General features: G+C 52.1%; 1 protein-coding gene across 1 annotated transcript in view; it reads left to right on the plus strand.

Moving 5' to 3' along the window:
- Nucleotides 1–17,897, plus strand: part of DHTKD1 (dehydrogenase E1 and transketolase domain containing 1) — a 141,517-nt gene that overhangs the window by 66,578 nt on the left and 57,042 nt on the right. Inside the window, exon 9 of the mRNA XM_069627789.1 lies at nt 10,578–10,662. Within this exon, the coding sequence (XP_069483890.1) occupies nt 10,578–10,662 (85 nt within the window). The remainder of the gene's footprint in view (nt 1–10,577; nt 10,663–17,897) is intronic.

Here is a 17,897-nt window from a genome sequence, read left to right on the forward strand (position 1 = left end):
GGTCTCAATTTCGACTTCGGGAGGGGCGGATGGTGCTGACTCTGTCTCTGGAGCGGGAGGTGCGGATGGGACAAGTGACACAGGTGGTATCTGTGAAGGGCCTTCCTGGGTGCTGGGAAATTGCGCGTCTGCGGTCTGCGCTTGTGGGATGGCTCGAGCTGTGGGTGGGGTGTGGGTTAATGCTTGCGTGAGGGGAAGTGCTTGGGCTGCGGGAGGGGGTATGAGAGCTACTGGTTGGGCCTGCGCAGTCACTACTGGCGTGTTTGGTTTCGATCCTGGTTTTGGGCCTCGACCCGTATGGGTTAACAAATGTTCCATTCATTCGTCGGCTATATGTAGTTCCCGCTGCGGGTATATTCCTTCTCCAGCATGGGGTCTGGCATGGATTCACATGCTCATGAATATTCCCCGTCGTCAGGCTGGGAATCCTCGGTAAAGAAAAAACCAGTATCAGTTTCGTTTCTGATCTGTCTTTCGTAGTAATAACCAATCACTGGTCTCTGCGTCATACTGACCACAGCCAATGACTGCCCTCTACCTAAGCACCGCCTCTGGCAGCCATCTTCAGATTTTTACCGCACGTTCATGTGTTGGGATCCTCGTGCTATTGCTCTCGAGCGTTAGTGCTTTTTTTCGCGCTTTTTTCACAAAAAAAAAAAAAAACTTCGATTCTTTCGGTCAAAAGAGCCTCAAGCTCCACCGATCCTACATCCGATCAACGGGGACCCGTGTCGGATTCATCTGTGCCCCTCAAGGGTGAAGATTTCGTCGAGCTACGCTTCGGAGGACTCCAGAAGCTTCTCAGGCCCTGTCTCGGAGATGGCCCAGGAGAAGGGAAGCTCGACGCCCGGAAAGCTGTTCAGGGTCTGCCCTGGATGCCAGCTGCAGAACGTCTTCAAGGAGGACGAACACTCTTTCTGCCTTTACTGCCTTCATGAGGACAAGACGCACGTGGAGAAGGACTGTGCGTTTTGCGGCAACATGTCGGAACGGACCATGAAGGACCGCCATCAACGTCTCGCCAACTGGCTGGAGGGTAAGAGCCCGTCTGGCGAGAAGAAGAAGAAATCCGAGCGGTCTTCTAAGACCTTTGAGGGCGCCCCGGCGACGGGGGCCCAACATAAGGCCAAGCACCGCGAGTCCGCTGGCACCGGGAGCGCCGAACGGTCGGGCTCTGCGGGCGCCAGGCAGGGCGCACCCTCCCCGGCACCATCAACCACGAGCCAACGCTCTGGGTCGGGTAAGAGGAAGGCCGAGCACCCGGCGAAGCTCCTGTAGAGGCCCCGGTCGAGCTCTAAGGCAGAGGAGGAGCGTGGCAGTGCCCCCTCCCTCAAGGATAAGGCGGTGAGCGCACCTAAGGTGGTGAAGGCCTTGATCCATCCGGCCAAGCCCTCTATCGAAACGGTCGCGGCGGCCCTGGCTCAGCCTGTGGTGGCTGCACCAGTGGTGGCGACCTCAGGGCCCAGAATCTCCCTGCCTCCTCGGAGGGAGTCTTCCTTTGTGCCCATCGATAGGACCCCCGTGAAACCCTCCGTGGGGAAGAAGAAGGGGGGGCAGGGCGTCGTCGTAGAGTCGGCCTCAACCTCAGAAGAGGAACTGATCGAGGTCTTAAGCCACGGCCTAGGCGTGGAAGAAGGCCAGCCCGTCGGAATGGACCCCGACGCAGGTGACGACGACGACATCGTCGAGGATACCGACGGGGCCCCTGCTCGCCCGTCGGATTCCCCTCTGCCAGCGCCGCAAGACAACTCGGCGGCCATTTTGTTGGCCATACAGTCCTTATGCTCCGAGATAAGGACGAGGCTACCGTTACCGACGGAGGAACCTCTCCCGTCGGGGGATCCAGAACCGGGACCTTCTGGTGTTCCCCCTACCAAGAAAAGAAGGATCCATCCACCACCTCCTTTTCAACCGTCGCGCCCCTTCCAGCCCTCCTCCCCGTCCACCCGAGGGGATGATACGGGGACTGACACGGCAGCGACGGGTACGGACGACGAGGCATACGACGAGGATTTTCCGTCGTCGCCTCCCACCAGGGCCTCTCCGCCCGACGAGATCGGATCTTTCCACTCCATGATCTCCAGGGCTTCCGAGCTTTTCCAACTCTGCCCTGAGGAGAAGAAAAAGGAAGGCTTCCTTTATCAGCGGCGCGAGGCCAAGAGGAAGACGGTCCTCGCAGTGCCTCTGTTGGACGACATTTGGGATGAGGGCCTTTCCCTCCTCAAGAACCCTTCCACGACGCCAGCTAGAAGAGACCGGTACGAGAAAAAGTACCGGGTCCCGGACACGGCCCCCCTATGCCTCCGGGCGCAGCCTACCCCGGACTCCGTCGTCTCCGCGGCAGCCAGGAAGAAAGCGGGGGGGGGGTGCGGCCTCCACATCGACTTCCCCGCCGGACGGCGAGGGAAAGAAATTGGATACTATGGGGCGTAGAGTCATCTCGTCGGCAGCGACGACGATTAAAGCGGCCAACGCCTTGGCTATCGTGGCCCGCTACGACAGGGAGCTCTGGTACAAGATGGCTCCCCTGCTGGATTTTCTGCCGGACGACAAGAGGGCGGAGGCCCTTGAGATCCTGCAGGAAGGTGAGGTGGCCTCGGACCACGCCATCACCGTGGCGACGGACATCGCCGACACTGGATTCCGCCAGCTGGGCAACGGTGTTTGCCTTCGACGTCGTGGATGGCTCAAAGCTACGGACTTCCGGCAGGACGTCCAGACCAGAGTCCTGGACATGCCCTTCGACGGGAACAACCTGTTTGGGAAGACAGTGGACGATTCCCTTCAGGCCATCAAGGCGGATACTGAGACGGCCCGGGCCCTTGGAGTCCTGCAACGACGGACGCCCTTTCGGAGCGGCGGAGGCAAGGGCGCCTCCAAAGGTTCCGGCGGCGGTTTCGCTTCCTACCGTCAAGCGGCCCGCTCGTCGTCGCAAGAGGCCTACAGAGGACGAGGCAAGTCTAGCGGACCCCGCCGTCGTCGCCAAGGAGGTCAAGGCGGCAAGGCCGCGTCCAAGCAGGATTGAACCGGCCTTGGGGTCGGGCCCCCACCGAAGCACCCCGGTGGGAGGCCGGCTGGCGGGCTTCGTCAGCGTGTGGGAGTCCATCTCCACCGACCGTTGGGTGCTGGACGCCCTGGCCCGGGGCCACGCGCTCGAGTTTCAAAGAAGGTGCCCGCGCGTCCCCCCCGTGGCCAGGAAAGAACTTCACGTCCCTCAACTTCTCCTGGAGGTAAAGGCGATGCTCAGAAAGGGCGCCATCGAACTCGTCCCAAAGAGGCTTCGGGGCTCCGGAGTCTACTCGAGATACTTCCTCGTGAAGAAGAAGACGGGAGGATGGCGCCCCATCCTGGACCTGCGACGTCTGAACAAGTTCATCAAGGCGCAGAAGTTCCGGATGGTCACCCTCCAGCACGTCCTGGGTCAGCTGGAGGAAGGAGACTTCCTATCGTCATTGGATTTGGAGGATGCCTACTTCCACATTCCCATCCTAAAGGGGCACCGCAAATTCCTCAGATTCGTGGTCCAAGGGCGTCATTACCAGTTCAAAGCCCTTCCCTTCGGACTACGGTCGGCACCCAGGGTATTCACCAAGTGCCTTGCACCGGTGGCGGCGCAGCTGCGCCGCGAGGGGATCCACGTCTACCCCTACCTGGACGACTGGCTCATCCGCGCCAAGACGAGGGAGCTCGCCGTGGTCCACACGGCAAGGACCGTCCAACTCCTCACGGACCTGGGATTCTCCGTGAACTACGCCAAATCCCACCTGGTGCCCGCGCAAGTCGCACTGTTTCTGGGAGCGAGGCTCGACACAGTGTCCCTTCTGGCCTCCCCGTCGGAGGAGAGGACCAGGACCATCTTGGGCAAGGTGCAACGGATGTTGGTGGCCGACGCGGCCAAAGTGAGGTCCATCAAGTCCCTCCTCGGGATGATGTCTTCCTGCATCTACCTCATTCCCATGTGCAGGCTCCGGATGCGCCCGTTGCAAGAATTCCTGGATGCGCGCTGGATCCAGACGACGGGCAGCTTCGAGGAAAGGATCAAGCTCGACGAGAGTTTCCGACGAGCGATACGGTGGTGGGGCACCCGCGCGCATCTGACGGCGGGCATGGACTTCCAGACCCCAGCCCACCAGGAGACTGTGACCACGGATGCCTCCCTGGAAGGGTGGGGAGCGCACACCGAAAATCTGCACGCAAGGGGACTCTGGCTCCCGACGGAGAAGTCCCTACATATCAACGTCCTGGAGCTCCGTGCAGTGTTTTGGGCCCTCAGGTCCTTCCTTCCGTCCCTCAAGGGCAAGGTGGTGAGGATCTTCACCGACAACACCACCACCATGTTTTACATCAGGAAACAGGGCGGAACCAGGTCCCCAGCGCTGTCCAAGGAGGCGCAGGACCTGTGGCATTGGGCCGTCGCCCAAGGGATTTTTCTGGTGCCGTTTCATCTGGCAGGGATAAAAAACACCATCGCCGACTCACTCAGCAGGGAGCTGCGCTCGTGCCACGAGTGGGAACTACGGCAGGATCTGGTGGATCGCCTCTTCCGACGGTGGGGCACACCCCAGATCGACCTGTTCGCGACGGCGACGAACACCAAGTGCCGGAGGTTCGCCAGCAGGTTTCCCCAGACGAGGAGCATGGGCGATGCTTTCTCGTTCCCCTGGGAGGGCCTGTTCCTCTACGCGTTCCCTCCCTTGCCTCTGCTAATCCGGCTCGTCAACCAGCTCAAGAGGTCGCGGTGCAGGATGATCCTCGTCGCACCTGCGTGGCCGAGGCAGATATGGTTCCCGGACCTTCTGGACTTGTCAGCGTCCCCGCCGATCAAGCTGCCGGCGGACGCGGATCTACTCTCCAGGGAAGGAGGCGCCATCCTCCACCACGACCCGAAGTCGCTGAACTTGCAGGCCTGGCTCCTGCAGCACTAGAGTTTGGAGGATACGACATACCGGCCGATTGCAGAGAGGTTCTTGCAAAGGCCAGGGCGTCCTCGACTCTTAAATGCTACGGACACAAATGGAAGAGGTTCTCTGTCTGGTGCCACGCACAGAAGATTAACCCTCTACGGATTACGGCTCCCCAAGTACTGCCGTACCTGCTGACGCTGGCCAAAGCTGGTCTGGCACATGCGTCCATCAAGATTCATCTTGCTGTGATCTCCCGATACACCAGAACCACGGGCCGGACGTCCTTGTGGTCTCATCGTCTGGTGAAAGAGTTCATGAAGGGACTGTTCAGATCGTTCCCGCCGGTGAAGGCTCCGGCCCCGGCGTGGGAGCTCAACGTGGTGCTGACCAAGCTCATGGGACCTCCGTTCGAGCCTCTGCACTCGGCCCCGTTGAAGTTTCTATCGTGGAAAACAGCTTTTCTTGTGGCCATCACCTCCGCACGACGAGTGGGAGAGATCCAGGCCCTTTCCTGCAAGGCCCCGTACTTGACTTTCCACGACACGAGGGTAGTGCTCAGGACGCACCCCTCCTTCATGCCCAAGGTACCGTCGGACTTCCATCTCAACGAACCCTTGGTGTTACCTGTGTTCTTCCCGTCGCCTTCGTCGCCGGCTGAGAGGACTTTGCACTCGCTGGATGTAGCTAGAGCGCTGAAGTTCTACGTGGACCGCACGAAGGGTTTTCGGAAGACGTCACAACTCTTTGTGAACTTTGGACCTGTCAATCAGGGGAAGGCTCTCTCGAAGGCTTCCATCTCCAGATGGCTCTCCGGCTGTATCATGTGCTGTCACCGGTTGGCAAACCGACCGCTGCCTGGCCGTCCGAGAGCCCATTCCACCAGAGCGATCGCAGCTACCACGGCGTTCCTATCTGGTGTGCCCCTGCTGGACATATGCAGGGCTGCTACGTGGAGGTCGACGCACACCTTCACGAAATTCTACTGCGTCGACCGGGATTCCAGGGAGGAGTCCAGGGTCGGCCAAGCAGTGCTGCGCAACCTGTTCGCCTGAGGTGAGCCTGGTGAGGAGGTAAGATGCTTAATGTTGAGTTGATGTGATGCTTAATGTTGAGCCTTTGCCACCTCCCGTGGTTGTGCATGTGTGTACTGCTATGTATTCTTTATTCATGAGCATGTGAATCCATGCCAGACCCCATGCTGGAGAAGGAACAAGTTACTTACCTGTAACTGTTGTTCTCCAGCATGGGTCTGGCATGGATTCACATGCGAACCCTCCCGCCTACCCCTCTGCGGCTCTTCACTTGGTCATACTGCCACTTCACGTGCTTCCAAATCTGAAGATGGCTGCCAGAGGCGGTGCTTAGGTAGAGGGCAGTCATTGGCTGTGGTCAGTATGACGCAGAGACCAGTGATTGGTTATTACTACGAAAGACAGATCAGAAACGAAACTGATACTGGTTTTTTCTTTACCGAGGATTCCCAGCCTGACGACGGGGAATATTCATGAGCATGTGAATCCATGCCAGACCCATGCTGGAGAACAACAGTTACAGGTAAGTAACTTGTTCCTTCTATGTTCATTTGCTCACGTCTCACTTCCCGTCTTAGACTTGCCGTCCACTCCTCCTCCTCCTCCTCCTTTTCTTCTGCTACCTCAAGCTTCGATTTGTGCCTACGCACATGCTTCTCTCTACTCCTAAGTCGGAGCATTGCTTCCCTCCTCCAATCTTTGATAGTCTCAAAAGCTGCGGGTCGGTCGCGCTTTTTCCCTTATCAACACCCTTTCTAGGTTATCTATCCTCGCAATCTCAAAGCTACCATTAATCGTCCACTGATGGTCCTGTTGCTTTCTAGTTTGCCTATGCCAAATTTCACAAAACATTATCGCACCCACACCATATTTTGCATACATGTCATAAGCCGGCGTTCCCCCAGGCGGTGCACTTTGGCCATTTTCCAAGGACTGTCTACCGCAGCGGAAAAGCTCCGCTAAAGTGGACAGTACTCCAGGCATGTTTTTAACCTTCCCCTTGATTAATCAACCTTACTCTGGATGTTTGAATTTGCAAAATCAACCCTCTACCAATAATCAGGGTTTCGTTTGAATCGGGGAATGACTCACCTGATAAAACAAGTCGCCTGTTTCCTGACGCAACCTCTCCCAACGTCGTGTCTGCGCTTCTCTGGCTTCTGCCTCGTTTCGGGACCCTCACCTCCTTTGCCCTCTGGCCCGGTACATCGATCAGGGATCAGATGTGTGCAGATCTGCGGAAGGAATCTCTCCTCACTTCTACAGGGCGCCCCGTACACCTCTTGATCCCGGCTCGATCGTCCCGTTCTCCGCCTTTACTCCGTTACAACGTATACGATGGGGCAAGTGGGGGAGGGTCCCTATTCGGGTGCCATCTTGAAAGGGGCCCTTAGGGGTCCCTCGCGATATGGAAACAAGGCAATAACCATACACGAAAGGATGCCCCAGACACGAGGTTCAAATTCCCAATGCTAGGGTTTATTGCAAGCAAAATGGTCCCAATTGGCCAACTGTGGTCTCACGCCCCGCGACGTGTATTCTCTAGACCACGAGGGACGCAAGAGAGCGAATTACGTACATCAGTTACATATATACAAAATGCATATCGTACAATCAGCTATGTCATGTTTAACACCCCCCTTTTATTGAGTTTCTTTGAACTCTGGATGATGATGATGGACATTTCTGACCAGTATGACAATTATGACACTTTCGATGTCTATTCTAGTAACAATGTGCAATTTAGAAAGTGCAGAGGCATCTTCTAGTTGTTGAACAGAACACGGTGCTTCTGTTCTTGGAAGCAAGCTGCACACGGGGAAGAGTCACATTCCAAGCTTTGCTATCTATGAGGTGCTATTCGTGTCCTGGGAGCCGACATGCTCTAAAGGGTTTTGTGAAGGGGGGGACGTAAGAAGAGCATAATTCAAGCCTTTAGCTGCTTTATTCTAACATATCTACCACAGTACGAGACTGGCTGGCAGCTGTGAAATGATTAAATGCCCTGCAGCTCTCCCTCAAGGCTACAGAGAGGGAGCATGGGCATTCCTTTCTGGGCTGCTCATGAGGAGTTTCAACGAACTCCTCAGTTCCGCAGCCTTGCCCTTTCATATTCAGACAACAATGTTAACAGTTGAGCAGAGTACGCAGAATTCGCAAGAATTGCAAGCTGCAAAGCAGTTTAGACAGAAAGCAATGAGCAATGGTTAACAAGCAAAATGGCGATTCTTGCTACGTTTAAAATGGCCGCGTGTTGGTCAAGCATAGCAGTCTGTATTTCTATAATTCTGTGCATATGACGGTTGGCCTTCGGCCATCAAGATACGTTTATCATCCAAATGAAGGGTATTCATTTTTCCAGATTGACAGAGGTTCCATTATTAATGCAAATATCAACACTGAAAGTGGACACCCCTGCCTAGTGCCTCCCTGTAGCTTGATGGGAGAAGATCTTGCTGATCCCACCAAAACTGTAGCCTGGGGATCGTTATATAGTAGCGAGAGGAGTTTGATGAAGCGGGTCCCTAGGCCCATCTGTGTGAGTACGGCGAATAGGAAGGGCCGCGATTAGAGTGTTTAAAAAAAGGTGCTTGTGTCATGGTTGGGGCATAAGTATTAATTATACAAGTGTCCACATTCTCCAGGAGCCCCCGTACCAGCCCCATTCTGCCTTTGTCATCTGATTTATGCTGGATTACTTTAAAGGGCACGGCAAACATTTTCAATTTATGATGTGTGATCGGGCCTTCCTCTCCCTCCGGCAGATCGATGATGCAGACGTTGTTACGTCGGGCTCTCCCCTCTGTGTCCTCTGCCCTGTCTTCCAGTAGCCTAATTTTTTGCTTCAAAACGTGAACCTCAACGTGGATTTTGTGGATCATGGCGGTGTTGTCTGTTAGGTTAGTAGTTCTTTATGCCAGTTTCCTGACACCTTGGTGCAACAGGCTCATGTCGACCTTGATCTCATCTATCTTGGAGGACAGTGAGGTTTTTAGTTCAGTTATAGCCAGTAGGATTTGGTTGTCTGGTTCTGCAGCAGTTTTAGTTTTATCTAGCGCCGACGCCATCTGTGCAGTGGGCATCTGAGGCTGCGTTGTAGCATAATTGTCTAATGTAGTTTGGCTGCCTTTTTGCTTTTGGAGCTTTAGGAGGCATTCAGCTTTCTATGTATCCGGCTTGCCAGGCTGAGAGCATGGGGTTGTCTGCTTTGTCCCCAAGCAATGGCTGTCCAGGACTGGGTGAGTGGGTTTATATTAATGCTTGTTGTACTGCTCGGATTATTATGACTTTAGTGGAGCAGTAATGGAAGCGGGAACTCCTAGTGTTGCCTCGCCCGTGGTCTGTCCTCTTGGATGATTCCAGGCAGTGGGTCTGGTGCGCAGTGTCGTTGAGGAAATGAGTAGGGCAGCAGATATGTTGTCTCTGGATATGGTCACAGGGCCTACTATAGGGCCCTGATACTGCCGAGGGGTGGTGGGGGTTTTAAATGAATGATGTGCACCTCCTGGCGTGCTGGTGGGGCTTAAGGCTGTATTTGACTTAATGTTTTGAATTGATTATTAGCCGGTGTGAAAAGGAAGCTGAGCCTGCCACTGGTGTATACAGGTTTGCGACAGGTGTTTTGCAAAAATATAAAGTCTTATCAGCAACGGGGGAGATTAGCACTTGGGAGTGCCGGCGCTTGCATTGCATTAGTTGGTAGGAGCCGGGGAGGCCCGGCTGAGGCCCTGCTCGTGTGTAATCTTCAGCCGCGTTGGCTCACCTGCGCAGGCTTATTTTCAGGCCGGTGCCTGCCAGGCTACAGCTCACAGCTTTCCTCACGGCTAATTCCAGGTGCAACGTAGCTTCTAGTGTCTCGCTCTGTAGGGGGATGCGATGGCGGGCGCCATTTCCCCCCCCCCCTCTCCGACAGTCCTCTGGCAAAACAAGCTAGGCGTCGCATTGGGTAAACAGCAGGGACAGAGTTTTACGCAGGAGGAAAGAGCACCCCAAAGGTACTTGGGCAAGTCTGTCAGGTAGAAAAAAGGATTTGCTCTGCATTATTGTAGTCTTTCAGCATATATTGACGGATCAGGCAGGAGCTCAGTTTAAAGCCTCCTCACTCCATGGCTGCTGGCCACGCCCCCATACCAGAGAGAACCTTATTGAAAGAATGACATTGCTTGTCTTCATGCTTGCAGTGCACCTGTAATAATTCGGGAGAGAAAACAACAACGCAGTTGAATTTATTTTATCTTGAACAGAGCTCCAGACCAGCCAAGACAGAGAAGAGAACTAGTGGTTAATGCCAGGGGCACTTGGGGATGATACATCGCAGGTGCTTCCGATGCGTCCCCCCCAGGCCTATGTTCACAAATGGCATGCTGCACAATAGAGTGCTATCGTTCCGTCCTCTTTTTGGGGACAACATCCCAAGAGTATGAAGGAAATAGGATGGGACATGGAAGTAATAAATTACAAAAAATCTATGTGACTAAGTAAATTTGCCCAGCAGACAGCATTCTACTTCATTCTGAAACCATAGTTTGCATGTATATAGGGTTGGAAATGGCACAGCTACTGTAATACTGCTTTGCAAAAACTATTCTTATTTTAAAAACTACAATAAACTTGTCTTTTTAATTTTCACTTTAAATTTCAGGCAAGGATGCAGAAGCTACAGGAGGGATCACACCTTGACTGGGCTTTAGCCGAAGGTTTAGCGCTTGGTTCTTTACTTTGCCAAGGTAAGAAGCATCAGTTTTCCAGATACCCCTACATATTCAGCAACTGCATTCCCAAACCTGCATCCAGCGCCTGACTTCCCAATGTGAGAAATCCAAGGACGTTCACATTTGACCCACTTAAGACCCCCCCCTGCTCCCCCCACAGGTAACCAAGAGAAGGGTAAGACTGCCAGATTCTGACCCCAGGTGTGAGGCTGCAAAGGAGCCCGTGGGATGCCTGAAGATGAGATCTGGCATACCCCTTTTCCTAATCCTGATCTATCCTACCTCCCCTCTACTGTCATAGGATATTATCACGCATGCCCTACCCTACTCCAAGATCTTCCAACAAACACTTGCATTCAGAGGAAAGCAAGATAATGTAAAACCCATTTTTCTAACTATAACCTAGACTTCTCCTCCCATCCCTCTAATATCATTAACTAATGTGAGAACCAATCTTTTCCCTCCCTGTTGACCTCATTTACTGAGGTTACCAGAGTGAAAGAACCAATACCAATGTCCTATCCTAAGAACACCCCTAGATCAGAGACATGGTATCACCCCTTCCTTGACAGTGACCTACCTACCCCCCTCAGCCTTCATAGAATGTATTAAGACACACAATCTTCTTTTTCCCCAAGTATCACTCAAGTATTGTGACGAAGAAGAGGCATACAGATTTCCTATGAGAAACACCACTATGTTACTGGGACGAAGAAGATGCAGATAAAGGCACATAAACCTCTTCATAGGCCATATCCCACTAACAAGGTGTTCTGATCTTGATGGTTGTGCAGATTAATGAATACCTCCGTCCCCAAGTACCACACAGGCAGAATAGCCAATCACTGCCTGTGCAATCTTTGAGGCCACAGGTGAAGTGAGCCGTCAATCTGGAACCAGGAACGCCGGAAGGACCCTCTGAGCGCTGTAATGCAATAAATGGTTATCAAACAAGGTGCAATGATGATAATGTCATATGAAAAGAAGTTGTAATAGGGCTTACCTAAGTGTAATGTAAACAAGGCCGCAAATGATGGGACGTATCGGCAGAGTGAATGGGTCGGTATCCAGTGAGGCTTGGATGACAGTTCAACACCTGGGTCAAGATGAATTTGCACAAGAGTCCAGAATCCAGAAACAAGATAGATCAAAAACCAATGGTTACAAGGCCAAAACGTTCCATGCAAATGGCAGTCCGTTATGCAGTCCGTTGAGAGTATCCGGGGTCAATACCAGTAGAAACAGATCCAGGACAATGGTAACAGATGCAAGGAGAAAGACGAAGACAAATCCGTGAAGCAGTCCATGGTCGTAGAGCCTAATGAGATTCAAAACGCCAAACAGTCCTTAAGAGGCAGCTGAGAACCACTGACTTCGTGGCTTCCGATGCTTTTAACTGCTAACAACAGTCACATGATGCGCATCACGGAAGCGTGAGGAAAAATCACGTGCTAGCAGATGATGAATGCGATTGGTAATCATTCACCTCACGTTACGCCTGAATCTCCGTGTTCCTCGGCGGCACTGCAGAAGTTTCCATGGAAGTTGCCACAGCACTGAGGGTCGAAAAAACTCCCGGAGTGCCAGTCAGCACTCTCCGTTGTCAAGCGAAATGCCGTTTCTTGGCGCCATGATGAGAGGCGACTGTCGTGTCAGGTAGATACGGGCTGATCTTTGTAATTGTGGATTGTTTAACAATGCGTGGACTGGGAGACGTGACAGAGCCCCCCCTAAAGGCCCACGACCCCGTGGGCAGGAAGGATGGTCCCGATGGAAACGAGCAACTAGGCGCGGAGCATGAACATCCCGGGAAGAGACCCAAGAGCGCTCCTCAGGACCGTAACCCAACCAGTCCACAAGATACTGTAGTTGACCTCTACAAAAACGAGACCCCAGAATGGCACTGACCTCAAAGACATCAGGAGAGGAGACCGAGACAGGGGCAGGGGGTGAGCAGACACGAGTAGCGGCAAGATAAGGCTTGAGCAGGGAGACATGGAAAACAGGGTGTATGCGCTATGCAGAGGGGATTGAGAGGCGTAGGGCCACAGGGTTCAGGACCTTAGCAACCCTGTAAGGGCCAATAAATCGAGGAAGCAACTTGCGGCAGCCAGGGATATGCAAATAGCGAGTCGATAACCAAACGCGGTTACCCACATGATAGTCAGGGGCTGCCACCCGTTTTCTGTCTGCTTTTGCCTTCATAGACACTTCGGCCTCACGTAAATGGATAAGAGTTTGGACATGAACTGAGACAAGGTTGCGGGCACAGGCATTAGCAGCAGGAGCAGCAGAGGAATCGAAATCAGGGAAAGGAAGGGTTTGGGGATGTTGTCCGTATAATGAAAAGAAAGGGGAAAAGCCTGTGGAAGAATGTCAGGAGTTGTTGAATGAGAACTCAGCAAGATGGAGTAAATTCAGCCAGGTGTCTTGAAACTGAAGCGTCAGGCAACGTAAGTATTGTTCTAGGGCCTGGTTCACCCTTTCCGTCTGCCCATCGCTCTCTGGGTGGTATGCGGAGGAGAAGCAGGCATCAATACCAAGAAGTTTAGTAGGGGCTTGCCAAAAACGTGACGTGAATTGTGAGCCGCGATCTGATACTATGACCTGGGGAAACCAAAAAGACAAAAAACTGACTTAAAGAACTGGGCCAGTGTAGGGGCAGAGGGTATACTGGTGCAGCGTATAAAACGGGCCATCTTGGTGTAGGAGTCAACGACTACCCAGATTGTGTCATAACCCTGTCTGAGAGGTAGATCAGTGACTAGATCCATAGAAACAGTATGCCAAGGTCTGGGAGGAATAGGCAAAGGCTGGAGTAGACCTAGCGGATGGCCCCGGCGTGATTTGCACTGGGCACATATAGAGCAGCTGTTTACGTAGGCCTCCACATCACGCCGCATCGATGGCCACCAGCACCAACGTTGCAATAACTCCAGGGTGCGTAGATGTCCAGGGTGTCCATTGATGGCGGCGTCATGTGACCAAGCAAGCGCCTGATTGCGTAAATCACTCGTGGGAAGAAAAAGTTTTCCTTGAATGAATGGCAGTCCCTCCTGGAGTACCAAGTCCCATTCTGCCAATGAGTGTGGATGTCGTGAAACCCACTGCCTGATGGTAGAAAGCATGGGTAAGGATGGAGTGCATATACAAATAACATGACCTTCACCTAATAAAGTATCAGGAAACAAAGATAGGGATTCCCCCCCAGGAGAACGAGAAAGCGCATCAGCCTTGCCGTGTGTTGTTCCCGGCCTGTGCTTCACCACAAAATCATACGCTGCAAAGAAGAGATGCCAGCGTACCTGTCTGCTATTTACGCATTTAAGGGAGGTCAAGTCTTGTAGGTTCTTGTGGTCTGTATACACCACGGTTTGATGTTTAGCCCCCATAAAATGGTGTCGCCATGTCTGTAATGCATCTTTAATGGTCAGTAATTCTTTTTCAGTAACCGTATAGTGCATTTCTGATGGTGTGAATTTTCGCGAGTGATACGCTATAGGATGCAGTTGTCCCATGGCTGAACGGGGTTGAGAAAGCACTGCCCCTAGTGCAAAAGAAGAGGCATCTGCTTCCAGGACAAATGGGAGTTCCGGATCAGGGTGTTGATGAATCTGGATTTAAGGTCTTCAAAGGCTTTTTGATGCTCCGCCGTCCAACAAAAAGGGACAAAAGGACTGGTCAGGGCAGTTAGTGGGGACACAATGGAAGAAAAACAAGCGATAAAACGCTGGTAAAAATTTGCAAAACCAAGAAAAGATTGTAACTGTTTGAGGTTGATCGGCGCAGGCCACTCTTTGATAGCACAGACTTTTGACTGATTCATGGATAGGCCTCCGGGTGTTCTGTGGAAACCTAGAAAATCCACCTCCTTAGTGTGAAATAAACATTTTTCAGGTTTTGCGAACAAGGCATTTTTCTTGAGGCGTGACAATACTTCTTTAACATGGACAATATGTTCTTCCAAGGAGGATGAGAATATCAGGATGTTGTCCAAATAGACCACTTCTTATATATCAAGAACGTCACTGAACACTTCATTGATGAAGCGTTGGAATGTGGCAGGGGCGTTGCATAAGCCGAAGCGCATCACCGTATACTCGAACAGGCCACGTCTGGTCCAGAACGCTGTTTTCCACTCGTCTCCGCGGCAGATTCGGACCAAATTATACACGCCCCGAAGATCTAATTTGGTAAATATGGATGCACGCGTCAATCTGTCTAGTAAGGTGGAGATTAGTGGAATGGGATACCTGTTTTTTATGTTAATAGCATTCAGTCGTCTGTAGTCCACACAAGGACGTAAATCTCCTTCTTTTTTCAGCACAAAAAAGATGGGACTAGCAGCCGGAGAACAGGAGGGTCATATATGGCCTAATCGTAAAGCTTCTTGGATGTAATCCTTTAAGGCCTGTTCCTCTGATTGGGATAATGAATATATCCTGCCCTTGGGTATCACTGCATCAGGGACTAGATCGATGGGGCAGTCGTAAGGTCTATGCGGTGGTAAACCTTCTGCTGTGGCCTTATCAAAAACGGTGAGGAAGTCATGATATACATTGGGGATACCAGCCAGTACAGCCCCCACAGTATGAGTGGTGGTAACAGTTGGGACTGATTCTTCCAAATGGGAAGAGGCCATGGCCCCAAGAATACTGGCAGGAGAGGAGAGTATCAAGTTCCGTCGGGCAGAAATGTTGGCACACCTCGGATTCAAAAGTGACCTGACCAGTTTCCCAATTGATCAAAGGGTTATGTTGTCTCAACCAAGGGATGCCCAGAATGATACCCAATTGCGGGGTGGTGATAAGATCAAACAGCATTGTTTCCTTATGAGTGTCCTGAATTACCTCCTCCATAGGGGCAGTTTGATGCATGATGGGGCCAGAAGCAAGGGAAGTGCCATTAACTGCCTGTACCGGTTCTGGGTGTTCCTTCATAATCAAGGGTAAGTTGGGATCATGAGCTAACTTAATGTCGATGAAGCAGCCAGTAGCTCCGGAATCAATCACTATGTGTACAGGGTGTGTAATCTCCCTAGTAGGTCTCAACGAGGCCTGGACCACAATAGGTCTGATGGGACTGAAGACGGGTTCTGTGGGGGTCATGGAAGTGCTCGCCCGTACCCCCGATCTCAAGGGCGAGCCTTCTGAAAACCCAAATTCTTGTTCTTTGGGCGACGGGGGCATTCTTTCACATAATGCCCATTGATACCACAGTCATAACAGGCATTATCTGTTCTTCTGCCTTCCTTGTTCAGCCTGAGTGATGGGACTCCGAATCCCACCGATTTGCATGGGTTCAGGATTAGTGGTCGCCAAAGCTGGGGACAACTGACTGGAAAAACCAGATTCTGCCTTACGCTTAGATCGGCGAGCATCTAACTGCAGCATGAGGTCCACTAGTTCTGAAAAAACAGAGGGAAGGGCCGGAACTACTGAGAGGGCATCTTTCATAGCATTAGATAGACCTCTGTAAAACACAATGGCCTTTTTCTCTTCCGGCCATGAGGTCTCTGCAGCAAGTTGGTTGAAACGAGTTATATATTCGATAATCGTTTGCCTGCCTTGTGTGAGATCTAATAGTTCCAGGTCTCGAGATTGTGCCTTATACCTAGTATCAAATACCTTAGCCATTTCTGTTACTAGAAGATCGAAGTCATATAAGGCCGGATGGTAATTTTCCAATAATGGATTCACCCAGATAGCTGCCACACCTGATAAATGAGAAAGAAGAAAAGCAGCCTTGGTGACAGAATCAGGGAAAGCCTGGGGTCGACATAAAAAGTGCAGTTTACACTGATTCAAGAATGTGCGGTATTTTCTGGGATCACCCTGAAATCTTTCTGGGGCAGCAAGAGGAAATGAGGTTGGGAGTACCAAAGGAGACATGGGTGGAGCGGGAGGAGGCTGGGCTTGTGGAGTGGTGTCTCCGAACTCGGCATCAGCGGGTAAGGGGTTGTGTGAGCTTTGTAAGGCATCGAGAAGGTGGTGGATTGCCGTGGTAGCTGCAGCCATGTCGGTCCTAAGGTCCGCAACTGCCTGCATTAAGGCGGTCACAGGGTCCCCGGTGGAGGGATTCATAATCAGGACGACCAGTAGGCTTCTTAGTCTGTTCTGATCTTGAGGGTCGTGCAGATTAATGAATACCTCCGTCCCCAAGTACCACACAGGCAGAATAGCCAATCACTGCCTGTGCAATCTTTGAGGCCACAGGTGAAGTGAGCCGTCAATCTGAAACCAGGAACAACGGAAGGACCCCCTGAGCGCTGTAATGCAATAAATGGTTATCAAACAAGGTGCAATGATGATAATGTCATATGAAAACAAGTTGTAATAGGGCTTACCTAAGTGTAATGTAAACAAGGCCGCAAATGATGGGACGTATCAGGGGATCAACAGCAGAGTGAATGGGTCGGTATCCAGTGAGGCTTGGATGACAGTTCAACACCTGGGTCAAGATGAATTTGCACAAGAGTCCAGAATCCAAAAACAAGATAGATCAAAAACCAATGGTTACAAGGCCAAAACGTACCAGGCAAATGGCAGTCAGTTATGCAGTCCGTTGAGAGTATCCGGGGTCAATACCAGTAGAAACAGATCCAGGACAATGGTAACAGATGCAAGGAGAAAGACGAAGACAAATCCGTGAAGCAGTGCGTGGTCGTTGAGCCTAAGTATCCAATGAGATTCAAAACGCCAAACAGTCCTTAAGAGGCAGCTGAGGTGGCTTCCGATGCTTTGAACTGCTAACAGTCACATGATGCGCATCACGGAAGCGTGAGGAAAAATCACGTGCTAACAGATGATGAATGCGATTGGTAATCATTCACCTCACGTGACGCTTGAATCTCTGTGTTCTTCGGCGGCAATGCAGAAGTTTCCATGGAAGTTGCCACATCACTGAGGGTCGAAAAACACCCGGAGTGCCAGTCAGCGCTCTCCGTTGTCGAGCGAAATGCCGTTTCTTGGCGCCATGATGAGCGGCGACTGTCGTGCCAGGTAGATACGGACTGAGCTGTGTAATTGTGGATTGTTTAACAATGCGTGGACTGGGAGACGTGACACGAGGCCATGCAGGGTCAGGCAATTGAAATCAACCATGCCCACCTGCAGCCTATCAAGTCTTCAGGAGAGTATAAAAGAAACAGTAGCAATGCGCAAAGAGAGCGAGTTGAGAGGAGAGCTGAGGAGGCGTGGCTGCCCAGGACCAGCTGGAAGAAACATGGGCACGGAGATGCAGAGGGTCTG

This window comes from Ambystoma mexicanum, chromosome 12 (assembly GCF_040938575.1).
Source record: "Ambystoma mexicanum isolate Mex_15411 chromosome 12, UKY_AmexF1_1, whole genome shotgun sequence".
In the NCBI taxonomy this organism is placed as follows: domain Eukaryota; kingdom Metazoa; phylum Chordata; class Amphibia; order Caudata; family Ambystomatidae; genus Ambystoma; species Ambystoma mexicanum.